The 27,443-nt window shown below is 44.0% G+C and overlaps 1 protein-coding gene across 1 annotated transcript in view; it reads left to right on the top strand.

The window, feature by feature from the left end:
- Window positions 1–27,443, top strand: part of CNTLN (centlein) — a 712,784-nt gene that overhangs the window by 13,033 nt on the left and 672,308 nt on the right. The window contains exon 2 of the mRNA XM_082272784.1: window positions 12,470–12,619. Coding sequence (XP_082128910.1) covers window positions 12,533–12,619 — 87 coding nt within the window. The 5' untranslated portion in view covers window positions 12,470–12,532. The remainder of the gene's footprint in view (window positions 1–12,469; window positions 12,620–27,443) is intronic.

The raw sequence follows: 27,443 nt of genomic DNA, 5'->3' as shown, positions 1-27,443 counted from the left end.
TGAGGGTTCCTTGGTGCTTTGATATTACTGAGCCAGAAGATATGACTGGCATTTTTATAATGGTGGACTAATGTTCTTCCTGATTCAGGTTGGAGGAGCCTATCTCTCAGGTGCTGCCCTTGAAGACTTCTTAGAAAAAGATTTACCAGGTACCTCTCTGTTTTCTCCTGGCAGGGACGGCTTCCGTGTATGGCCTGCCTTAGTAAATCTCCCCAGTTTGCTGTGCTGCATAGACTTGATTTAGATATCACTTTGTGATACTTAAAAAAAAATGAAGGTAAACCATGTGATGCTTTGGAACAACACAAAGCATGGCCCCAACTGTTATAAGCTGTGCTCCGCTAATAGGTGTGGTGTGTTGCACACTGTAGTAAAGCAGCACATCTGTTTTATTCACAACCCACCCACACACAGTGATGTGATATGAACAATTGTTTTCTCTAGTATGTGTCCTTATATTGAGCTTGCCTTGACTGATGCAGATCAACACAGCTCAATTAACAAAATGGAAACCGACCCCTAAAGTGACCCTAAACCAGTATTTCTCAACCTATTTTCAGTCAAGGCACCCTCCAAAATTATGGACAGTCTTGAGGTGCCCCATTCTAAAATGTGAAAACTATTCTGATAGTTTTATACAATGCTGCAACATCAGTACATGTAGGACAGCCAACGTTAAAGATGATTTATTCTTCCAAAGCAAATACACTTTTGCAAACGGGTATTGACTAGTATTGCAATGTTTCTATTCTCCCTCAGCTTTTCTCCATCATTTAGCAAATGAGACCCCAAAGCTGATGGAGAGAGTCAGGGGAGGGTCAAACAAGGATGATATTCAGACAGGTGACATCCTCCTTATCAACAAATGATGTCATTGGTTGTTAGGAGGTTAGCATTTAGAAGGTTGTGATGATGTTTGTGTATACAATGAAAACCTGTGGCTTTAACTAAGGGGCAGGTTTCATCCACCAATTGGCTTGTATACAGTTTTGGGGCAATGTTTTGGCATTTTGCCAAGGCACCAATGAAGAAACCTCAAGGCACCCCTGAAGAAACCTAAGGGTGCCTGGGCGCACCCTGGTTGAGAAAAGGCTGCACTAAACAATATCCTTTTTGTCCAAAAATAATCCATACTCCCCCACTACCTAATGGCCATGTTATCTATTTTTCAAGAAATAGTTTGGTTCTGTGTTTTTCTGCCTCCTTGTAACATCCTCTGTGCTTCCGAACCTCTTTATTTTTGTTTTTCTCTTTTCACTTTTGTTTATTTGGAGTGTGTCTGTGTAGTGAGTACTCAAGTTTAAGTGCACCAAACACCACTTTCCATTGATTAAAGTGCATCCACGTACACATTTCCACACACACAACGCCCCCCCCCCCCCCCCAATCATGTCTGGGAGGCCAACAAGGAACAAGGAGAGGCAGATGTTTCCATTGCACTGTGAGGTGACCAGCTGCGTATGTGTCCACAGGCAAAGGTGGACATGGTCTGTCCTCAGGCAGGGCATTATTTCTTTTGTTTAGTGATGTTGCCCGTGCTATCAAGCTACAGCATGCAGAGGAGGTGGTGGACTGGCTTACTAAACCATCCTCATCCTCCGTCACCCAAGCAGAGACTAATGCGCAGTCCACTAAAGCTACCAAAGTGGCTCATTCTGCCTCCTTGTCCACAGCTACTCCTGCCATATCCCCAGCATTAGGCATGGAGGAGTCAACTGAGTTATTTCAACACAGCGTCAGCCACTTGCTCCTTGACGATGCACAGCCATTACTTGATTCAAATGTTGGTTCTGAGGTTGAGGAAGGTAGGAACATGAGTCTACAGAGAGGGGAGAACATCAATAAACAACAAATTGGCAGTCATGTTCCCCCAGCCATAGCCTTTTGCCAAATTGTCTCCAGTGATAATGAGGATGGAGGGGCTAATGATGATGAGGTCACTAATGCAGCTTGGGTGTCGGATAGAGCAGAGGAAAGCGAGGGTGAGGCACAACCCCAAAGGGACAGCCATCATTGAAGAGTAGACCTGAAAGCCACACAAGGGAGGCAATTCTACTCCTCCTCACTCATTACCTTTCCGGTCTACCCCCGCTATACATTATGACCTCTCAGCAGCCTCCACTGACAGGGATGATGGTATAGCGCAGGATGTTCCAGGTTCTTGCAGCACGTCTGCCAGTAGCACACCACCAGCTGTAGACTATAGCAGGCAAATTTCTCTGCTCCATTGGCTTGGCTGCAGCGAAAAAAAAAAAAAAATTGTCACTGCCACCCACATGCCTAGCGACTAAATTCAAGCTTGTCAAAGCTGCTTGTTTTACAACTCCTGCCTTTCTGCCTGGTGGATTCTTCCCACTTCTGTGAATTTGCAGAATGTGCTCTACCACAGTGGCAGGTTCCCGGTCGCTCTTTCTTTTCACGTAAGTCCATTCCAGCTCTCTACTATCATGTGGAAGGCAGTGTTGTGGCATCGCTGAGCAAGGCAGTCAGCTGTAAGGTCCACATTACTGCTTACACATGGTCCAGCAAGCATGGTCAGGGATGATATATTTTGTTCACAGCACACAGGGTAACTCTGCTTGCAACTCAGAAAGGATTCAGGACAGGGCTCAATGCTGCAGCTTGTTGTGCCTCCACATCTCCATACAGCTAGTGGTGATGATGCAAGATTTGTCAACTCCACCCCTTCATCCCCCTCCCCCTCCTCCTCCATGCCCACCTAAAAGGTGCCATGCAGTGCTTCAGCTAATCTGTATAGGGGACAAGAGACACACTGGAGCAGAGATTCCCTTTAGCTCTGCAGGGGCAGGCCTAGAGGTACATGCCCTCAATTTGGTGGTGCAGTGTTTCTTAAATGGGTTTCAAGGGTTGGAAGATCTGCTAAAGCAGGTCAGAAGAGTATGTAGCCATTTCAGGTGGTCATACTTTCACAGTGCTCGGTTGGCTGAAATTCAGTGAGAATTGCACCTGCCCATAAGAGGCCTGATTTGTGACATGCCCACCAGGTGGAACTCGACTTTGGCAATGCTGCAGCGGCTGCACATGCAGCACAAGGCCGTCAATGAGTACCTGTGTCAGTATGGCACAATGACAGGCTCAGGCCGGCTCTGCTTTTTTTCCCCATTCCAATGCCTGATGATAAAGGATGCATGCATTGTACTGTCCCCATTTGAGATGGCCACAAGGATGGTGAGCCGTGACCATGCATGCATCAGTGACACAATTGCTGTGTGTTCCTGCTGGAGCTGACTCTGCTCGGCATTATGGACAGGACACTCGAGGCAGAGCAGTGGGAGGAAGTGGAGGACTTAATTCCTCTCAAGGCCTGCTTTATGCAGACCCCATTCTTCCCATGCCACTGAATGCACAAGAGGAGGATTCTGGCAGTTTTGGAGGCATTGAAGCGGAGCAAGACATACGTCAATCCTTAACAGATGATTTTCCATCCCCAGAACCCTTTTGAGTAGTATGCGGCTGGGAGGAGGCAGTTCCAGATACAGTAATCCTCAGTGAGCCAGTGGATTCTACTTCTTATTACTCCGCAAACTTGCAGTGCATGGGCTCCCTCCATTCTTCAAAGCCTGCAAAATTTTTGATGGCAACCTTGCCGCCGTTATTGTGGAGGGCACCTGCGGGACCATCAGTATACCCTGTCAGCGTCATGGCGGGCAACCCCCTTTTAAGGGAGCTATTTCCTATTGTGTGGGCCTCTATAGAGGGGCTTGGAGGGCAACCCCCCCCCTGTTTTTTTTGCGGTGTCCAGTAGGTGGTCCATTCGTGGACTAGTGGAGGCTTTGATTGTGTCAGAGCGAAAAATGTTAAACATTGTGGAGATGCTGGGTCGGAGGCGACAGTCCCTTTTGGCACCACAGGTCCTCCACTGTGGTGGGGATGTTCCCCCCCCCCCCCCCTTGTTGCTTACAACTGTCACATAACAGTGGGGTTGTCCAAAATGCACCCTAAGCGTTTTGCTATGCGGTATCCTTATAAGAATTCCCTGCTTAAAAAATGGACGGTCCCACCTGTAGTGGACTCGCCGGTTTCCATGTTAAATAAAGCTACCTTACTTCCAGTTGAGGAGTCCTTGGCCTTTAAAGATCCGGTTGATAGGAGAACCGAGGCTCTGGCCCGCCATATGTTTCACTATGGCTGGTTTGGCTTAGGCTGGTATTTACTATTGCCCTGGTGTCACAAACTGCCGAGTGGGCTAAACTTTTACGCTGGGACCTGAAGGGTAAACAGCTTCCCCCTGCCTTTGCGAAACTGGCAGATCAGTTGTTTCATGGGTTACAGTTTATCTGTGAGGCCTGCGGACAAGGCTTCCTCTGCATGAAGGGGCGCCCTCACCCATATCTGGGGTAGGGGGGACGTCTTCGCTGATTTCCGGATACGTGTACCTCTCTGGTACAGGTCAAGTTTGTCCACAAAGTCATTCAGTCCGGCTACAAGATCGAGTTTTGGTCTTTTTTTCCGGAAAGGTTCTTCCCTCCCAACCTGCACTTGTCCCCAGATCGCATACGGGGTCACTTTGGGGCAGTGCAAGGCTTGTTACTTCATGGGGTGATTGTCCCCGTTCCGGCTTCGGAAAGTGTTTTCAGGAGTTTTCCTTAAACCTGTATACAGTTCCCTGGAAGGAAGGCAAGGTACGTCCAATTCTGGACTTCAAGGTGCTAAACTGCCTTATGCAGCAGTTTAGAATTGAGTCCATCTACACGGTAGTGGCGTCCTTACATCTGGAGGATTTTCTCGCTTCTATCAACATCAAAGACTCCTTCCTTCACATTCCCATATGTGCCGGTCACTAGTGCTTCCTCCGCTTTGTCGTGGGCGTGGAGCATTATTAGCTTGTGGTGTTTATCTTTGGCCTCGCCTCTGCTCCTTGGGTCTTCACAAAGTGATGGCCCCGGTGCTAGCATTGTTGCCTCAGTGGGGGATTGCGGTACTGGGGTACCTGGACGTTCGTCTGTGAGCAGAGTCTCTGACTGCTCTGATTGATGTCTTGGAGATTACTCTGCAATCTCTAAGGGAGTTTGGTTGGATTCTGAACCTTCAGAAGTCTGCTCTGGTTCTGTCCACAAAACTGGACTTTCTAGGTGGATTCGGCCTGAGCCAGAGCGTTGCTTTCTCTGGAAAAACTACGGAAATTGCAGAAGGCAATTCAGCTTCTGTTGTCCAGCAGATGGTCATCCCTCCGGGCTTGCATTTGGGTGCTGGGCCTGATGGTGTCTACCTTCGAGGCGGTTCCATTTGCACAGTTCCACTCGAGATCTCTGCAAAAAGAGATTCTGGTGATATGGGACAAGAATCCACAGTCTCTAGAGGTGGCTTCGTTCTCTGGCACTTTGACAAGGAAATCCTCTCCCTGTACTGGGCAGTTGTCCCCACCGATGCCAGCCTGTCTGGGTGGGGAGGCATCCTCGGCACAGCTTGTGCTCACTGAGTCTGAACTCGGGAAGAGTCCAGACTGCCTATCAATGTACTGGAACTCAGAGCGATCAGTCTTTGTCTGGATTATTGGACAATTCGTCTTCAGGGGTGTCCGGTACGAATTCAATCAGACAATGCCATGGCTGTGGCCTATGTCAATCACCATGGGGGCACAAGACGTGTCCTGGCGAATCAGGAGGTAGCTGGCATTCGGAGGTGGGCAGAATGATCGTTCCAGCCCTCTACTTTGTACACATTCCATTGAAGGTTCAAAGGTTTGTGACATGGTCTCGGGATCCTCTGGCCGACGCCACAGACGCATTAATGGCTACTTGGCTTCAGTATTGTCTGATTTATGCCTTTCCCCCTCTCAAACTTCTGCCAAGTGCAGTCCTGTGCAGGATCGAGGCAGCAAGGGATGCCAATGCACAGGACCGGCGGGCCGCGATCGCCGCTGGGAACCCGCGATCGCTTCCCGCTGAGAGAAGACGGTCAGCTGTTGTAAAGACAGCCGACCGTTCTCTCTGAAATGATCACAGAACACCTGCGATACATCTATATAAGATCACAGGTATCTATTGTCATTTCATAAGCCCATCCCCCATACATTTAGAAATCACTCCCCTAGGCTCACACTTAACCCTTTGATCACCCCTGGGTTAACCCCCTTCCCTGCCAGTGTCATTATTACAGTAACAGTGCATATTTTAAGCACTGATTACTGTAGTAATGTCACTGCCCCCACCCCAAAAGTGTCAAAAATGTCAGGAGTCCGATCTGTCTGCCGCAATGTGGCAGTCCTGCTAAAAATCGCAGATTGCTGCCATTACTAGTAAAAAAAATAAAAATGACAAATCTTTCCCCTAGGTTGTAAGACCTGATAACTTTTGCGCAAATATCAATTTTTTTTTTTTACCAAAAATATGTAGCAGAATACAAATTGGCCTGAAAGGATGAAAAAAATTAGATTTAAAAAATTGTTTTTTTTTTTTTTTCTTTGGGAATGTTATATAGCCGAATGTGAAAAATCCAGTTTTTTTTTTCCAGAATTGTCGCTCTTTTGTTTATAGCGCAAAAAATAAAAATCGCACAGATGGTCAAATACCACCAAAAGAAAGCTCTATTTCTCTCTATTTGTGTAGCAAAAAAAGGATATAAATTTTTTATTTTGGTACAGCATCGCATGACAGCGCAATTGTCCGTTAAATGAATGCAGTGCCGAATCGCAAAAAATGGCTAGAAATTTATAACATTAACCACTTTAGGACCGGAGGATTTTCCTGCTTTACGTCCAGGCCACTTTTTGCAACTTGGCACTGTGCGACTTTAACTGACAATTGCGCGGTCATGCAACACCGTACCCAAACAAAATTTATGTCCTTTTTTTCCCACAAACAGAGCTTTCTTTTGGTGGTATTTGATCACCTCTGCGCTTTTCATTTTTTGCGATATTATTAAAAAAAGAGCGACAATTTTGAAAAAATAACAATATTTTTCTACTTTGACAGTTAAAAAATATCCAATATATTCTATTTTTGTCATATATTTAGGCCAAAATGTATTTAGCTACATGTCTTTGACAAAAAAATTCTCAATGAGCATATTTTTAACCACTTTAAGACCGGAAGATTTTACCCCATTCCTGACCAGGCCATATTTTGCGATTCGGCACTGCGTTAATTTAACGGACAATTGCGCGGTCGTGCGATGCTGTACCCAAATTAAATTTGTTCTTTTTTTCCCCACAAATAGAGCTTTCTTTTGGTGGTATTTGATCACCTGCGCGATTTTTACTTTTTGCGCTATAAACAAAAAAAGAGCGACAATTTTGAAAAAATAACAATATTTTTCACTTTTTTTTTTTTTTATATGAAATTCCCTCAAAAAAATGTAAAAATCAAAATGTTTTAACATTTTAGGCCGATTTGTTTTCTGCTACATATCTTTGGTAAAAAAAATTGCAATAAACGTATTTTGATTGGTTTGCGCAAAAGTTATCGCAGCTACTAACTACGGGAAATTTAAGTCATTTTTTTTTAACTAGTAATGTCGGCGATCTGCGTTTTTTTTTTTTTTTTTGCGGGACTGCGACATTGCGGCGGACAGATTGGACCCCTAACTGACATTTTTGACACTTTTGGGGGTACCAGTGACATTACTACAGTAATCAGTGCTATAAATATGCACGGTTTCTGTAATAATGACACTGGCAGGGAAAGGGGTTAACTTTATTGGTAATCAAAGGGTTAATTTATGCCTGGTGCTTACTGACGTGTGTGGGGGGAGGGGATTGTGTGACACAGGCACAGATCGCATGTTCAGCTATGCTGAATCCTGTAATCTGTCACTGTCTGTCACATAGGAGATCCGGCCGCCCCGCTTTGTTTACACAAGCGGGCGGATCTCCTCACTCGATCCCCGACGATCGGGGAAGAGCGGCGGTGATCACCGCCTCTCCTCCCCTGGCCCGACTCCCGCGGTGTCTGAATACAGCGGGAGCGAGCCTCCGGCGGCGAGCGCGCGCCGCCCACAAGGGGAGGAGTCCAGCGACGTAGGTCTACGTCACTGGACGATAACGAGCCACTTTGCCGCAGTACGCTCCATGTGAGCGGTCGGCAAGTGGTTAAAAAAAAAAAAAGTGCAGCTATTTAATTTATAAACTACCATTCCATGCTTTGTACAAAAAAAAAAGCGTACTTTTAGTGTCGTTATAAATGGGACAAATTATAGAATAACATGTACTCTTTAACCTAACATAACGCTACTTATTTTAAAACTTAGACTGGTCAAAACAGAAAAAATATATATATTTTTGCTGTGTTTTTTATCTGTGGATTCCATTAAAAATAATATACCTATTGACATTTAATATTTCCAAAACAAAATCTACTCCTAATTAAGTTTATTGCTAAATCACAAGTCCCATAGCAGATATATAAAAACTGCTTTCATCAGTAAGTGGTATACAGGTACAAGAGCTGAAGTGGTTTAAATCCTACCCTATTGTTACCCCCCCCATACCACATTTATAAACATGTTATCCTTCTCTGCTCTGTGCAATGGTTTTACACCGAGCAGCCCTGAGCCTCCTCTTCTAGGATCCCCTGCCAGGGCTCTTGGCTTCTTTTCCTTTGAGTACCCCATCCCTTGTAAACAGCTTGTTAGGGGGGTCAATCATGCGGGTTCGATCCCCAGCAGCACTGTGTGCATTTATTGACACACATAGTGTGGCTCGGCTCTGGCCCCTACTCCCTCGTCCCTGGATTAGATTTACAGCAGTGGGAGGCTGGGAGCCATGGGTACATAGTCGCATCAGATTCACAAATTTCTGTTACAGTTAACTGCATGATTAGTGTCAACCCTTGGCATACAAATCTTGGAGATTCACTGTATCGTCTGTTCCCTGGCCACTAGGAATGTTCCAAATGCTCAGTCTTTCCTTGGCCACCAAACCTTTAGATTCACTGTGACCTCTGCTCCCAAGTCACTGCTGATACATGACTTTCCACACACTCCGTATTGTACCATTGCCACCAAACCTTATAAACACAGACACTTTTTTCTGGTATATGGAAACTTGCTCTTTTCTGCACAGTGTGATCCCTGAAATCAGTTGCCTGTTTTTTTTACTCTGAAAACGTTTTATCTCAAACTTGGCTCTATTCCTATCCTCCCTTCTCATGAGTTTGAGAGGTTGAAGTTCGCTTTCCAAGTTGTCGATTCATCTTGAATGGGGTGGAAGAGTTGCTCTCTAGACCTCATAAAAATTACCAGTTTGCTGGCGAGGAGGTAAATTATTTCAGTTGTTGAGCCCCCGGGTTACAAACCAGATCGGTTCTGTAGGTTTGTTCTTAATATGAATTTGTATGTTAGTTGGAACAGGTACATTTTTTTTAAGGGTAGATAGCATAAGGAAGGGTTAACACCCCTGTAACATTTGTTTTGCTGTCTGTGCCCCGGTTCAGTAGATTTCACTTCACTTTCTGTCCCTGTGACGATTGGATTTTGAAAATTTTGGGTTGTTGTGAAAACAAAGATTGGTTATATTGGTTATGAGCTTCAGTGGAGACACCTTTTTCCCATGATTACTGATATAATTTCCCTTTCTAGGTGTAGATTTCCTCTCACTTCCTGTTGTATTTCTCCATTTGTAAGTCGGATGTATGTAACTCGGGGACTGCCTGTATAATGTACCATTTAGAACCAGGTGCAGATGTTTAATTATGGCCATTTATACATGGTTTTAAGCTGTACCCATATTTCACCTTCATGATATGCATCGTTGTTATTTCCTGCATTCAGATCTAACTATAGTTAGCACTCCCTTATTTATTGCAGTACCGGACTTTGGCATGCACAAAAATGCAGTTTGCAGGCTTGTTAATACAGAAGTCTGCATTATTGTGATCTCTCATTTAATTTAGGCTAGGTTTACACTAGCTTGTATAGCTTTTTTTTTAATGCAGGCTAGTGTCAGTGGATGGAGAAGTGAATTGCAATGAGCATTTCAGTGCACCACACGATGTACTTTTTTTTTGCCTTTTATTTGTAATGCCAGATAATGGTAATTATTCACATCATTGCACTGCGGTGTGGAGAGTTGCACTGTTGTGTGATGACATGAGGTGCCATCTAGTGTTCTGTGGAAATATGCAGACATACTGCATTTTTCCGTACTGCATTGCACCACACATCACACCAATGTAGTGGCGTGATTGGGGCATATGGAAAAATATTGTTTTTCATGTGCTGTAGCTGTGACCTGTTATCCAATACAGAAAAACACAGGTCTCCGCACATACATTGAACAAATCCTTTTAAGAGATTTTTGTGAAGATTAATCCGTATCCACAATTGTATGTCTACTTGACACACTTTATATGGAGGTTCCGCCATTTTGCTGGACACCTAATTTATGGAATCTAAAGCTGAAATAGTGACTTTTTTTAAAATTCTTTTATTTAGATTGATGTAACATAAAATGACAAACGTGCTAATTACAAAATACACTATCCTAGGAGGCCAGCAGATTGTAAGTACAAGGATATACAAATACAGTGCGCTTGTGTTCAATATACAAGCATGGTAGATCCTAGAGGTAAATGATCGGGGACCATGACAGACAGTGCCACTAAGTCTACCTATGGGGGTGGGTGGGGGGTTACAAAAAAAAACCTGTAAAAAAAAAAAATGTTTAATATTCTGGTGCTGAAAGTTCAGATATGGAATGAGAAAGAGGAGGACAGATTGGAAAAGGAGGAAAAAAAAAATGAGAGAGGGAGAGGGTAAGCAAGAGAGCTGGTAAGATAGGTCAATAGGCAAAAATAGGGTCGCTCCCTATTCTATTTCCTGGGTTGTGTCAGTGGCCCAAATGAGCTGGTATGATGCAGAAATTGAGTCTAATAGAACCAAGTCTTTCTAAATCTCTCTTGTTGATAATGCAAGGACACATTGGGTTGATTTACGAAAAATGGAGAATGCCAAATCTAGTGCATGGTAATCAGTCAGCATCTAACTTCAGATTGTTCAATTAAACTTTGACAATAAAAACTGGAAGCCGATTGGTTTCTATGCAGAGCTGCACCAGATTTTGCACACTCCAGTTTTAGTACATTAGCCCCAGTGTGAGGTCTTTCATGGTACTGATATCATTTACAGTGTTTGAGCCATCGGCCGATTGATGATGAGGTTTGGTCCAATTTTCATTTGGATCGAATACAGGACTTGGTAGGATTGAGTAGATGTATTACTAGGGGTTTTCGGGAATTGCGCTTGGAAAGCATAAAATAGTGACCTTTTTTCAGACGATGGTGTGCACCCCCTAATATCAGTGATAGCACAGTAGACCGTTTCCCTCCATAAACCCTCATACTTTAAAACCTTCAGTTAATTCAACCTACCAGTTTCAAAACGTGCAGAACTAAACTTTGAAAATAAAGGTTTGCCAGCAAATAGAGTTTTTTGGTAGAAGAGACTTTTTAGGTCTCTTCTGCCAAAAAAAATAAAAAAACTTTTCTATACCCAATGGTAAAATGCAATTTCCTCCATATGCATGCATTTGATCCTCATCTGTCCTATCCTATCCTACAGTTCTAACTAAAATATTAATTTGGCAGGTCTTTACATCGACCTTAGATTTGTTTATCCATATTGATTTTTTTTCTAACTTAATAATTTAGTTATATTTATAATGAAGCCTACCCATTCCTTCTGTTACTTTAGAAGTCCACATTTGTACCTCTCTGTAACTCTTAAGTTATTCCTTTAAAGACATAGGGGTTGATTTACTAAAGGCAAATCCACTGTGCACTACAAATGCACTGCAAGTGCACTTTGGAAGTGCAGTCGCTGTAGATCTGAGGGGAAGAAGCTCTGCTGATTTCTATCATCCAGTCATGTGCAAGCAAAAATGCTGTTTTTTATTTTCCTTGCATTTTCCCATCAGATCTACAGCAACTGCACTTCCAAGTGCACTTCCGGTGCATTTGTAGTGCACAGTAGATTTGCCTTTAGTAAATCAACCCCATCAGTGCCGGTTCACATTTGTGCGATCACAGAGATCGCATGTAATTCGGAGCGCACTGCTCCTAAAATTATATGCGATCTCTGTGCGGTGCAAATTCAGCCATACAGTTTGTATGGCTGAATTTGCACCGTAATTGCACTAAAAGATGCACAAGACCCTTTTTTGGTCGGCAGCAGAATCGGATTGCATGGTGGTTCACACTAGTGCGATCCGATTCTGTGCAAACTTTCAGATCGCACTGCGATATGCGATCTGATCTGGGGGTGTTGTTACCTTTCACTTGACACCCCAAGCGTATCGCATATGGCAGTGTGAACTGCCAGGGGTGCGGATGCGATGCTGGAACACGCTGTATATTCGCAGCATTCCCGCATCGCACAAATGTGAACCGGCACTAAGGGTGATTTACTAAAGGCATAGAGTATGTCTGGGCTATTAATTGGCCATTAAAAATCGAATTTGAAAAAAAAAATGTTTTTAATTGCTATATTATATTTATCTTTGTATTTTTTACAGTTCATTTGTCGATAAAGAAACCTTTATCTCCATCACTTGTATTATCAATAAAAGACTGGAAAAATGGCAGCAAAGCAGAACATTCAGGATCATGTACTACAACTGGAAGAAAAAATCAACAGTTTAACTGAGGAACTATCCCAATGCCAGGTATGACATAAAATACCGTACCACTTTAACTAATTAGCAGCAGCAAAAAAAAATATATATATATAATATAAAATGCTATACAGTACATCAACAAGACTACATATTGTCTTTTTGTAAACTACTAACCCTAACCTGCCTGTGGTATTTTTCATACATAAGGCCCCATTCACACTAGTGCGATTTTGTCCTGCGATTTTGGACCGCAAAATCGCATGACAAGTCGTTTTCCATTATTTTCAATAGCCCCATTCACATCAGTGCGTTTTGAAGTCGCACCGACTTCAAAGTAGTTCCTGCACTACTTTGCCACGATTTTAATGCGTTTTCATGTCCATAGACCTCAATGTAAACCCTCCAAAAACGCATGCAAATCGCACATGAATAATACAGACGCGATTTCAGCGCAACTTCTGTCCGTCTTTGTATCTCAAAGCTAAACACAAGCACCTTTTTGACCCTTGCCCCACCCAATCCTAAAGTTGCACAAAAGTCGGAATGACCAAAAATCGTGTCAAAATCGCAGTACAATCACGGTAAAATCACGTCTACAAATCGCGGCAAAATTGCGCGACTTTTCAGTCGCACTGGTGTGAAAGGGGCCTTAGGGCTAATTATACTGTAGTCCCAAAAAAAGAACAAGAAGGGCTGATTAGGCTCCTTGGGTTCATAGGGGAAGTATGCACAGGACAGCTCTGAATTTATAAAATAACAGATATTTTTACTGAGCAGATATAACAAAAAGCTGTCAATGGTATATGTAATGTAGCAAAAGGGAGACAGAAGGAATTTCACTTTAGACCCTGTTCACATTTACATGGTTTCCAGTTGTACAGTTTGCTTTTCAACTGCATGAAAGCAGCACTATACAGACAATTCCTGCTAATTTCTAGGTCAGTTGTCCATACAGTGTATTAAGAATCAATCAGTGCAACCAAATAAAAATATCAAAAAGAACCAATATGCAGAAAGTTAGATTGCCAGCTAAACACTCAACATGATTTCACCAAACTCAAAATAATTTATCAATAAATCTAATAAAATATTATAGGAGTCTCCTTCTGAAGAAGTCCCTGCCTTTGGCATAACGCGTATAGGGGGCAGGGCCAATGGCGTGATGTCATCTGCGGCCATGTCTAATATGCTCCATACTAGCTCTGGTTATAGTGCTTTAGTTTGTAAGTGTGTTTTAACTCCTATCTGGATTAAACAGTTTTTTCTGATTTTATATGTATTTATTCTTGGTTTGATGATTGGATTTTCCTGTGTGCGCTGACAATGAGGAAAAGGTGTGAACGCCAGGAGATTTAACCCTTAAAGAGGGCAAGTGCTTTTATGACCTGACTGGTAATGTAGGGGTCATATCTCTGAGCTGAGTTGCCATTGTTTCACTGTCGGCGGAGACACGAAGTGCGGTTTTCTTTTTTTTAAACAAGATGAGACACGTTTTTGGACTTTATTATATTTTATTTGATTAATTGATTCATTATTTTGAGGTTGGGTTGCACTATATTGATTTTTGCATTTGTCTGTACCACTCTATTTTGCAATTGTGTGGTTAAAGCATATGTAAGTAAATTGATTGTATTGGTAAGGTCATATAAACCTATATTTATTCCAATAAAAGTTTGCTAAATTTACTTTTTTTTTTTTTTCAACCTTTTTGCTGTTGAAAAAACGAAGCAATATTGGCATCACAGAGAGGCTATAGCAAACATTGCCTCCTCAAACACATTTGTGTGTCCTTTTTCCTTGTACTTAACAACTTCACAACTACTTCTGTGCATGGATGGTTCCATAGACTTTGATGTACAGTGTTTAAAATAATTTCTTGCCGCAGGAGCCACTGCTGCAGAGAGGCATTCTTATGCATAGAAGGACACGGTATTGTGTTTGAGTAGACATGGTTTGCTAAATCCTCACTGTGATGCCAATACTGCTTAGTTCATTCTGCCCTGTCTTGAATGACGAACAGTGGTTCCTTTCGGGGATCATGCTGTCAAAAGGTAGAGCATCGGCAAACTGCAGAGAAATGATGTTAAGCAAGTAATGCTCTGCTCTAATCCACCTACTAAATGCAAAGTATGACAGATGAGGTCAGACAAGCATAGCGGAGGATTGCTCTCTGCATTAAGATACTATATGCCGATACAAGAACTATTGAAAGTGTGTCTCCCAACATAAGGGACTGTCAGTATCCCAGGTAGCAGCAACAGGATGTCAGGCTGAAAACAGAACTGCAGGCACTGCATCCTGATTTTCCCAGTAAAGAGATACGCACATGCAAACTAATGCCCTCGTACACAAGTGCAGATTATCTGAAGACTTTTGTCTGTAGACTTACCAAAACCATATAATATGAGGTCACACCTAAACACTTTCAATTTGTATGCAATCCGGCAGGCCCTTACACTACATAGAAAAGGTAAATCTGAAGACAAAAGTCTTCAGATAATCTGCACGTGTGTACGGGGCATAACAATGCTACCATGGTTAGCATTTTAGGGACAACGCAGGGACAGTATGGAAGATACTGGAAAGATTAACAGTATTTATTCAATACTATCAGTTACAGGCAATAAAAAGACTGCCATTAATATTGACTGGGACTGATGAATGGATTAAAAGTTAGTTATATTTTAGATTTACATACACTTTAGCTAAGTACCCGCATTTTGTTTGTGCCAACACATATTTTCAAGTCCTTAGCAATGAATTGTTAATAAATCTGAACAACCTTTTGGTTGTAAGGGAATATGTGTAAGAAAATCGGAGTGAATATCTTTATAACTCATGTAAGTGTTAAAAACACAAGTAAAAGAGCATTTTCACCAAATCTGCTTACATTTTAAACTTGTAAATGTGAATGGGCCCTTGCGTAATGGGTAATTACTGTTATTTTTGAATCACCTTTTTTAGGACTGCCATCAAAAATAATCTGAAAGCCTATTAAAGCATATGAATGCAACTCTTTCAATTGTTTTAAGATGCTTAAATTGTGCTTTATTCTTATAAATGCCCTGAGCTCTCTGGAAAAAAAAAATGGGGTTCTCTAATTTGTAAAGCTTGACTTTTTCTGCAATACTTAAAGTGGACGCAAACTCCCATGCATAACTTTTACCTATGGGTAAGCCTTACTATAGGCTTACCTATAAGTACAGTAAATATCTCCTAAATGTGCAGTGTTTTGGGGATATTTACTTTTGATGCAGCTAGTGACGTCACTGGCGCATGCGCTCTGAAGTAACGTAATATGGTGCCCATACATCAGGAGTCTGCAAACCCGGAAAGGAAGATTTAGAAGATTTAAAAAACAAAAACAGTGGTTTCCTACTGCTTTAAAGGATGTTTCACCACACCCCACTACTCCTGTCTTCTACAACCCATTTTAGATACATCCACTAATGAAACAGCTTGAGAGATCGACCAGCACTTGATTGAGTTTTGTTGAGAAAATGGGTGTGGGCTAGGCATGTGACGATATCAGATTTCCATGCTGCGATTAATTGATTAGGGTTTTGTCACGGTATACGGTATTATCACGGTATTCAATTATTAAACTTAAATTATTAAATTTCTACCTCACTTCAATTTCAGCCATCAAGCAATTTCAGCCATCAAGCAGTGTCTGGCCTAACTGGGGATAACTGGTCCTGGCGCTCTGATCCAATGGCCTGGTCATTAGGGGCTAAATCCTAGCGGCCCAGAAGTGGTTAAACCTGCAGGAGGACCGGTGTTTTTATTTGTAAATTACTTTTCACATGCTTTAGGCCTAGTTCACATGTATGCGGGTTGGCGGTTCACATGTATGCGGGTTGGCGGCCCACATTTGCACAGGCATAGCAGCCCATTGATTTGAATGGGCTGCTATGCCCTCATTTTACGCAGAAAAAAAGTGCATGCAGCATTTTAAAAAAATGCAGTGGCCTTTAAATCCATCCTACTTCTGCACCATGCGACTAACCTGCAGTTCCTGCTCTGGCAAGCTTTCTGCATTTTTAAATACATGGGCCCAGCATTTAAAAACACAGTTTGCGTGTGCAGGAACTGCAAGTAAGTCGCATGGTGCAAAAGCAGGATGGGGTTCACGGCCACTGCATTTTTTAAAATTCTGCATGCGGCTTTTTTCAGCTGAAAACGCAGGCATAGCACCCCATTCAAATCAATGGGCTGCTATCCCTATCCCTGTGCAAATGTGGGTCACCAACCCACATACATGTGAACCGCTAACCCACATACATGTGAACCAGGCCTAAAGCAATAGTAAAGTCATTTACAAATAAAAACACCGCTCCTCCTGCAGGTTTAACCACTTCTGGGCCGCAAGGATTTGCCCCCTTAATGACCAGGCCATCAGGTCGGAGCGCCAGGACCAGTCATCACCAGGTAGGCCAGACACTGCTTGATGGCTATATACTAATGTAATGTGGGCTGCTATGCCTGTGCATCTATATATATATATATATATATATATATATATATATATATATATATATATATATATATATATATATATATATATATATATATATATATATGCTGCTATGCCCGTGTATGTATTTCTATCTATCTATATCTCCATCTATCTATCTCTCCATCTATCTCTCCATCTGTATATCTATCTGTATATCTATCTCTCCATCTATCTGTATATCTGTCTCTCCATCTATCTGTATATCTATCTCTCCATCTATCTGTATATCTATCTCTCCATCTATCTATCTAGTGAAAGTGTATGGTAAAAGTACTTGCAGACATTTGCTTGTAGAAGGCACTGTAGGTCTCTCACTGTGTCTCTGAGCCCAGGAAGGAAGCATGTGGGTGTGTGCTGAGTGGGAGCCGTCTGATTGGTTACAGGGAGGAGCTAAGTCTCTCACTCTAGGATCATATTACCAGAGCTGTTTTCTATTGAGTGAGTGAGGAATGAGTCATCCAAATGTGTCAATTCACAAGTCAGACCGAGGAGCAGAGAAACTCGGTATTTTAAAAATGCCACAATAACAATACCGTGGGTATGCAATACCGCGATATATCGAATTACCGAAAACCGGCATATGTCTAGTGTGGGCTTACTGAAACTCCAGTTTCGTGAAAAAAGCTGTTCACAGCTGTTAAAAGGCCCCACCCTTCCCCTTATCCCTCAGTATTGATTGTGTTTCTCCTACAGCGACACATTTATTTTTGTCTCTGACCTGAAGACTCTGTGTTGGATGGTCCCCCTGTGAGGCAGGTTCAGCAACGCCGGTGAGAGCCACACTCTACCTGCACGCCTTTTTAGGCTTCTCAAAAGGTCGTCCCAGGATACATGCAGACGGTCCCTCCAGAGCTTGTGGCCTGCTCTTCAGAAGGGGTTTCCTCCAGTCCTCCATGCCAATGACAGTTTTCTGAAGCACTACCGAGTGGAAGTACTGTCTCAACTAGACCTAGCCTTTAGACGAAAAGATACAACAGGCGGTGGTGCCACCCTAAGGTAGACATGTGGTTACTTTATTATCTTCTCGTGTTGCTGTCCTGGAAGGTGAGAGGAGAAACCATCTGTTAGACTTGCCAGTAACTGTGTTTTTACGAACCTTCCAGGATGGCAGGCCTACTTCCCGCCCTGTTAAAAGGGTGAGGAAAGAATGTAAACAATAGGTGGTAAGTACCTAAGTGATTATTCATCCCTTGTGAATCGGTTGGAGAACTACTTTTTTACAACTGAGGGACAAGGGGAAGGGTGCGGCATTTTAACAGTTGTGAACTGATTGTTTCCTGTAGGGTGGAGCCTTTCATCTCTCATGTCTTGCCATCCTGAAAGGTTTGTAGAAACCCCATCACCGGTAAGTCTAACGGACGTTTTTTTTTCTTTCGTTCATTGACGGACACAGCTCCTGATATTCATAATCATTGGGTAATACTGCCCCCTACAGTAGTAGGACACTAGGCAGAAAATAATTCTGGCTACACCCATGGGCAGTCCCGGGGGGTGTACTCCCCCTCTGCTGTAGCCACTCAGTTTTTCTCTGCCTAGTCTGGAGTAAAGGATCCCATTTCCTTGCTGAAATCTTTTGGTCCTGTCAACATTTTTTAGATATAATTTTTTTTTTCACCTGGATTTTTTCCTGTGAAATCTACAACTGCCAGATTGGGCGACAGGCTGGATAATCTAGATCCAGGGGTCACCCAGTCTGGCCAGCGAGCGCGCGGAGACCTCAACTCCGCACTAGGTCAGCTGCGGGGGCTGGCCTGCGAGTTAAACGACTCACGAGGTCACATACGAACGGGTCTCGGCCCAAGTCGCAGCATTCCTCCTGGCTGACAGCCAGCCCCCCCCATTTGGATGGAGAGCGGTTTTGTCTGGAGCGGTGCCTGCCTGGTTCTTGGTATGGTAAATAGCGGTCCCCCCTTTCCCCCTGGAGGGTTTTGTGGTGGACGTGGGCCCCTCCTTAGGACAGTTGGACCCCCGGGTTCCCCTACTTCCCACAGGCACCCCCCCCGCCAAGTACCTCATCCTGCCACCTCCCTTCAAGCTGGGGCTATTTGGGTGGTCTGGCCACTTACCTGGAAAGGGGACTGGGCACTAACTGGCGATAGGGGGCTGGGGGGAGTGTGCCGCCGGCGACCGGACAATCGATTAGGCGGAGGGGGGGGTTGTACCTGGTGGAGGCTCCTGCCAGGGCCCTCTGTCCTGCTTGGATCTGTCCTTGAGGCCAGGTCTCCCTCCATGGGTCCCTGCAAGCCTCATGGGGCCACCATTTTGTTGTAGCCTGTGTGTTTCTATACACGGCGGTCATGTTTGTGTAGTCCAGCGGCCATTTTCTTGTGGTTTGCTATTGGAAATGCTGGTGGCCATGACAGTGGAACCCTGTGGGCTGCGATTTTGGCGATGGGAGCCCCTCCTCATCCCCTGGTGCTGACTCCTGGATCATTTTACTTCCTGATCACCGCACATGTAGTGCAGGTTCTGCTGCAGATGCCTGTTTCTGCGGGTGGTGAGTATAGTGGGGTCCTCTCCCTCTCTGCTGAGGATCGCTTGGTGCTTTGTGCCTAGCGACTGGGTGGTGCTGTCAGCACGTTGGGGGTTGTCCCTTAGCAGTGTTTTACACTTTGTGGGGTCCCCCTGGTGACTCATGGAGTCTTTGGAGCACATTTCCCCACCTGATCCCCTCTCTGAGGCTGCAGGACCCTCTGGTTGTCATCCATCCATGCACTGACGGTGGTCCTGGAGTCCCTTGCGTCGTGGGTGGAGGTGGCTTGCGGGTGAAGGGCTAGAAAAAAGCGCCCCCCCCGCCTTCCCCTGCCTCATCTGTCTTATCAGATCCGTAATCTGATTCGGCCGCCGCGGACGTGGGTCACCCTTCTGGGTCTGCAACCACGCTCCTGGAATTCTCTGATAGTGAGGATGATTCCTCCACGTCTGCAACGGCTCATGAAATGGCGCAGGTGGATGCACTGATTGTATCTGTGCATGAGATCCTGAAGATGGAGGACGCAGCTAAAGCTGCGACGGAGGCACAGGTGCCCTTTACCACTTACAAGTCATCCAAAGTGGCAAAGGTGTTTCCTTTCACTGCCTATTTTGGTAGAGTTGTCGCTAAAGAGTGGGGATGACCAAAGCATCCCCGTGGGGTCCCTGAGCGCTTTACTAGGCATTACTCCTATGAGGGAGTCCCTTCTTAAGAAGTGGACTGTGCCACCGGTGGTGGACCCTCTGGTTTCCAGATTAAACAAGGCAACCATGATTCCGGTTAAAGAGTCCCCACCCTTTAATGATCTGGCTGACCGTAAGGCGAAGGCCGTGGCCCGCTCTGGCTGGTTCGGCAATGAGGCCAGTATTCACAATTGCCCTAGTGTTGCAAACTCTGACTGAGTGGGCTAAACTCCTACGCTGTGATCTGGAGGGAGAACCGCCCCCCCCCGCCTTTGCTGAGCTGGCGGACCAACTGGTCCAGAGGCTGCAGTTTATCTGTGATGCCTCTTTGGATGCGGCTTCCCTGATGGCTCGCCTCTGTTTTGGCAGTGGTCCTTCGGCGTGTTTTTTGGCTCAAATGCTGGTCTGCGGACCAGACTTCTAGAAAGGCCTTGACTGATCTTTCTTTTCAAGAAGATCACCTGTTTGGAGCTATCCTTGATGACATCGTTAAAGGTCTCAAGGGGGATAAGAGTACTTTTCTTCCGCAGGCTACTAAGGTCAAGGAACCTTGTCGTAGATGTGGGCCCTCCTCAGCTCATAAGAAGTTTTTTCCTCCATCAGGGTCGACTGACAAGGGCTCAAAGGCTTTTAGGGCCTCTTCTGGAGGATCCAAATGATCCTAGTCTGGCAAGCCATGATCGGGCTTCTCCAGACCGGGGGACGAGGCTCCTTTTGCATGAAGGTGCGCCCTCACCCGTATAGGGGGTGGTGGGACGTTTTCACTGGTTTCCGGACCCGTGGACTTCCCAGGTGCAAGACAAGTGGGTCCACAAAGTCATTCGGTCCGGCTACAAGATCGAGTTTCGCTCTTGTCCCCTGGCAAGGTTTTTTCCTTCCAGCTTGCGCCTGTCCCCAGACCGCTTACAGGGCTTCTTTGGGACTGTACAAGACCTGTTCCTTCAAGGGGGGATTGTCCGGGTTCTGACCTTGGAAAGTTTCCAGGGTTTTTGCTCAAACCTGTTCACAGTTCCCCTGGAAAGAAGGCAAAGTGCGTCCAATCCTTGAGCTCAAGGCGCTAAACTGCTTTGTGTAGGTACAGAAGTAAAGAATGAAGTCCATTTGAATGATGGTGGCATCCCTGCATCAGGGATTTCCTTGCTTCCATCGATACCAAGGATGCCTACCTTCACATTGCAATATGTGCCAGTCACCGTGTTTTCTCCGCTTTGCTGTGGGAGAGGAGCATTTTCAGTTTGTGACGTTTACCCTTTGGTCTCACATCTGCTCCTCAGGTCTGCACAAAAGTGTTAGCCCTGGTGTTAGTTTGGCTACGCCGATGGGGGATCACGGTACTGGGCTACTTGGACGATCTCCTTCTGTGAGCGAAGTCTCCCTGGAGATCACCATACGAACTTTGCGGGAGTTTGGCTGGATTCTGAATTTTCAGAAGTCTGCTCTGGTTCCGTCCACAAAGCTGGACTATCTGGGCCTGACTCTGGACTCGGCCTTAGCCAGAGTGCTCCTTCCTCTGGACAAATTGCAGGCTGCAATTCACCTCCTGCTGTCCAACAAATGGTCATCCCTCCGGACTTGCATGCGGGTGCTGGGTCTGATGGTGTCTACCTTTTTGAGGTGGTTACGTTTGCACAGTTCCATACAAGGACCCTGCAAAGGGAAACTCTGACCAAATGGGACAAGACTCTGCATTCTCTGGACAATCAGATCCAGCTGAGTCGGGGCACATAGGTGTCCCTGATATGGTGGCTTCCTTCTTCGGTGCTTTGGCTGGGAAATTCCTTCCTCCCCTTGTATTGGACAGTGGTCACCACGGATGCCAGCTTGTCCGGCTGGGGAGGCGTCCTCCGCAATCATTCGGCTCAGGGGATCTGTATGCTGGAAGAGTCCAGACTCCCGATCAATGTCTTGGAGCTCCGAGCGATTAGACTGTGTCTTGATCATTGGACAGATTGTCTTCTGGGTTTTCCAGTGTGCATTCAATTGGATAGTGCTTTGGACGTAGCTTATGTCATCGCCAAGGGGGCACAAGAAGTGTCTTGGCGACTCTGGAGGTAGCCGCATTCTAAGGTGGACAGAGTGGTTCTTTCCAGCCCCCTCTGTCATACGCATTTGCGGGGTTCAAAATTGGCAGGCGGATTAACTCGGTCGGCAGATGTTGGACCACGGAGGTTGGTCCCTTCATCCGGAGGTGTTTCATGAGCTGTGTCTCCAGTGGGGCAACCCCGAGATGGATCTGTTGGTGCCTCAACAAAAGGTTTTGTTGGCTCAACAAAAAGGTGCAGAGGTTTGGGGCTCGGTCAAGGGATCCTCTGGCGAATGCCACAGACAAGCTGGTGGCCCCGTGGGGTTCCTATCGTCTGATTTACGCCTTCCCTCCTCTCAAACTTCTGCCAAGGCTTCTGCACAGGATCGAGGCAGAAGGGATTTCAGTCATCTTAGTTGCCTGGACTGGCCTCGGCGGGCTTGGTACGCCAATCTGGTGTGGCTGATCGGCGATGTTCCTTGGCAGCTTCCTCTCAGGGAGGATCTGCTGTCCCGAGGTCTGATCTTCCATCCTGCTTTACAGTCGCTGGCTTTGACGGCTTGGCTGATGAACGCCAGGTGCTGAAGGATAGAGTTTTACCTGAGTCGGTGTGTCCTACGCGGTTGAAAGCTAGGAAATCTACCTCTAGGAAGATTTACCATCGTACATGGAAGACGTACATTGCGTGGTGTGAGTCTCTTGGGGTTCTTCCTCGCTCTTTCTCGGTGGCTCGGATCTTGAACTTCCTTCAATGGGAGATTGAACAGAAGTTAGCCTTGAGTACCATCAAGAGCCAGGTGTCTGCTTTGGCGGTTTTCTTCCAACGACCTTTGGCCACATACTCCCTGGTGCATACTTTTCTTCAGGGTATCCGACATTTGGTTCCTCCAGTGCATGCTCCGTTGCCGCCTTGGAATCCTAATTTGGTGCGTCCAGCTCTACAGAAGCCTCCCTTTGAAAATATGCAGGAGATTCCCTTGCTTACGCTGTCCCAGAAGGAGGCCTTTTTAGTGGCTATCAAGGCGGCCACCTGGTCATCGGTGCACACTTTTACAACGTTTTATAAAGTGGATGTATTGGCATCTGCGGATGCTTCTTTTGGTCGCAAGGTTTTGCAGGCTGCTGTTTTAAGAGGACAAACAAACAAAGAGCTGGGGGAGAAAACCCTGAACATGCATTTCTAAAGCTGGTGAAGCTGTGAACCCAGCAACATGCATATTTGCAGAGAATAGCGCACACATGCAAAAGAAATGACTATCAAATATAAAGGCAATCAATAAATGAAAATGGGGATTTAGTCCCACCATATGGCCATATTGTGTTCAAGCCCACCACTACGTCAAGAGGACCTGATCCTTTTTGAGGGTTTGTTGTTTTTTTCAGGTGAGCTCCTGTTGCCTGGTTGGCATATTTAGCCTTGGGAATTTTTTTTCTTTTGTTCCCACCCCTCATGTTTAACACTGCTTTGGGATGTCCCAATGGTTATGAATATCAGGAGCTGTGTCTGTCAATGAACAAAAGAGAAAATAGGATTTTTGACTTACTGTAAAATACATTTCTCTGATGTTCCTTGACGGACACAGCACCCCCCCCCCCCCCCCCCCCCGTGGAGTTATAATTCTCCTGACACTGCTTGTAACAAAATGAAATGGCTACAGCAAAGAGAGGGAGTATAGCCCCTGGGACTGCCCATGGGTGTAGCCAGAATTATTTTCTGATTATTTTCTGCCTAGTGTCCTACTCTTGTAGGGGGCGGTATAACCCAGTGGTTATGAATATCAGGAGCTGTGTCCGTCAATGAACATCAGAGAAATGGATTTTGTCAAAAATCAAATTTTTTTTTTTTTTTATGGGAACTAATATAGCGCTGTCAATTTACATTTACATATACAGTATAATGTACATTTACATCAATACCTGCCCTCAATGAACTAACCATCTGAAGTCCCTACTGCCTATGAATACATACTGTACATAAACTAGGGTCAATTTAGACAGGGGCCAGTTAACTTACCAACATGTCTGTGGAGTGTGAGAGATAACTGGTATACCAGCCCACACAAACACAGAGAGAGCATGCAAACTCCAGGCAGTTAGTGCTATGGCTGTGTTTCAAATCAACGACCCTAGTGCTGCTAGGCAGAAGTAATAACCACTTAGCCACTGTGTAATAGCCAATTGAGTTTATATTAAAAAAAAATACACATTAATATTTTTATATATTTTTTTTTAATTGGTATTGAGCTGCCATTTATTAATTTTATTAAAAGAAAGCATCACTGCATATAACCCAAGATCTACATAAAATCTGTCTACTCAAATTCTACATATTACAGTATACCTGGCAAAACCTTGATTTCTAGTTGTGAAAAGGTTAATCGTTATGTGCTATTTATAGAAAAGAAGCAATAATTATGTTTTTCTTGACATTATGGACTGTTAAATGTACTTTTGTAGTGCCTACAGTAGTACCTTTTTTAAACCTTGGTAGTTCCCAGCTCAAAGGAATAATGGCTTTTCTGTTGGCAAGGACCTATTTTTATTTTACGTATCCCTGCTTTCTTAGCGTGAACTATTGAGTAAACAGGTAGCTGCCGTAAGTCATTACAAAGAACGTTTCTCATTCTTCCATAATCAGAATGTGCAAGAAGACGTCTGTGATCTCAATCTTCCAAACTTTCTTTAAACTGCCAGTGCCTGAATAACAATCCAGTCTCAGTGGTACGGCTGCGTGTCTAAGCGTCCCTCTTTTGTCAGTTTCCATTCCACAGAAACTCCTTCTGTAGCTGCATCCATTATTAATGGGGACAACACAAAGGGAAATTCTTTAAATGGAAATGATGAAAGGGAAATGTTCTCTCATTTATTATAATTCAATATGATGATGCGGCTGGTAGATGAACTGCTGGATCCGCTGGTAGTGAGTGACATATTCACATTGCTCCAGTTTGTGTAATAGAGTGAGTTTTATCTACAAAGCGTGTTTATTTCTAAACCACGATAAAGCATATTCTTTTGCAAATAAATTCATTCAAGGAAAAGACTGGTGAAATAATTTGCCATAGTGTACAGCATATTGGTAAATTGCAAATGTAAAAAAGAAAAAAAACTTTATTAGCATCTCTCTTTTCCATTTCTTCCCTTACATGGTAAGTATACAATTGTCTTCATATAGTAGGTATACAAAAAATGTTTTCTTTTAAAATTTATAGCATGTAGATTTACAGCTACATTATATAAGGGGGGGGGGGGGGTTAGTCTATGAAACCATTTTCACAGGAATAAAATACTCAAGTTTGTCGAACAAAGCATTCACAAGTAAGTAGCATTATGCTGACCATCTGTTATTATTCTGAGTGCAATAAACTTTATTTTGATTAGTTGGTATAGGTATATTAAATGTGCATAGTATTGTTTTGAAAATAAGTGTATATTCCCCTTCTTCCTTTTTTTTTTTTTTATGAACCTGTGAAAATTTGAATGTAGCCTAATGTATAAAAATACTTCTATTTGCAGTTAATTAACTGTAGCTCCCCAGTGTCAGCAGCAGTCATGCCGCCCCAGACCATGACACTTCCACCACCATGCTTGACTGTAGGCAGGACACACTTGTCTTTGTACTCCTCACCTGGTTGCACATGCTTGACACCATCTGAACCAAGTAGGTTTATCTTGGTCTCATTGGACCACAGGACATGGTTCCAGTAATCCATGTCCTTAGTCTGCTTGTCTTCAGCAAACTGTTTGCGAGCTTTCTTTTGCATCATCTTTGGAAGAGGCTTCCTTCTGCCATGTAGACCAATTTGATGCAATGTGCGGCATATGGTCTGAGCACTGACAGGCTGATCCCCCACCCCCACCCCTTTATCCTCTGCAGCACTCATACATCTATTTCCCACAGACAACCTCTGGATATAATGCCAAACACGTGCATTCAATTTCTTTGGTCGACCATGGTGAGGCCTGTTCTGAGTGGAACCTGTCCTGTTAAAACTGCTGTATGGTCTTGGCCACCATGCTGCAGCTCAGTTTCAGGGTCTTGGCAATCCTCTTATACCCTATGCCATTTTTATGTAGAGCAACAATTATTTTTTTCACATCCTCAGAGTTCTTTGCCATGAGGTGCCATGTTAAACTTCCAGTGACCAGTATGAGAGGGTAAGACTGATAACACCAAATTTAACACACCTGTTCCCCATTCACACCTGAGACCTTGTAACACTAACAAGTCACATGACACCGGGGAGGAAAAATGGCTAATTGTGCCCAATTTGAACATTTCCACTTAGGGGTGTACTCACTTTTGTTGCCGGCGGTTTAGACATTAATGGCTGTGTCAGTTATTTTGAGGGGACAGCAAGCTTACACTGTTATACAAGCTGTACACTCACTACTTTATATTGTAGCAAAGTGTCATTTCTTAAGTGTTGTCACATGAAAAGATATAATAAAATATTTACAAAAAATGTGAGGGGTGTACTCACTTTTGTGAGATATTGTATATATAAAGCACTGCAAAAATTGACAGAGCTATATAAATACCTGTAATATATAAGATCAATGTATTCACACACATTTTGCATGGCTCCTATGTGTGATTCACCATTTTTCCCAATGGATCCCATCAGAAAAATCTGTGAATCTTGGGTGAAAAGAATTAAAAATAGCCCCATGTGTTTCATATAAATAAATGAAATATATATGGACATTTTGTAGCAGGGTTGTCTAATATACTGGATAAAAGTGGCTTTGCTAAAGAAGACAGCAAACAGTTTTAAAGTTCAGTCCCAACAATATACTGTAAATGGGTTTACACCAACAAATAGTGGGTGTAGTGTTTTTATGATTTCCACAGAACAAAAATGCTTTAAATAGGTTCAAAAAGGTATATATTTCCCCATAAAGCATAATTGTTAGTCTATATATGTGCCAGTATGTATGTTCATGAGTGTACTACATAGTGCAAATGAAATACTATATGTTAAATGATTTATATGTTATGTATATCCACTTGCCAGCACAGCGGGCAAGGCTAATGTTTTCTCTTCCGCTATGATGATCGTAAACTTCTGGTGCACAGACCTGTGTTCTGATCAGCAGGCGTGAAGCAAGTATGCTAGACAATCCTTAGGTATGCTGCAGATTGATTCCTTGCAGGCCTGGACAGCTGGAAA

The sequence above is a fragment of the Pelophylax lessonae genome (assembly GCF_965119305.1).
Source record: "Pelophylax lessonae genome assembly, chromosome: 1".
NCBI lineage: Eukaryota > Metazoa > Chordata > Amphibia > Anura > Ranidae > Pelophylax > Pelophylax lessonae.
This window is presented reverse-complemented; position numbering and strand designations above follow the sequence as displayed.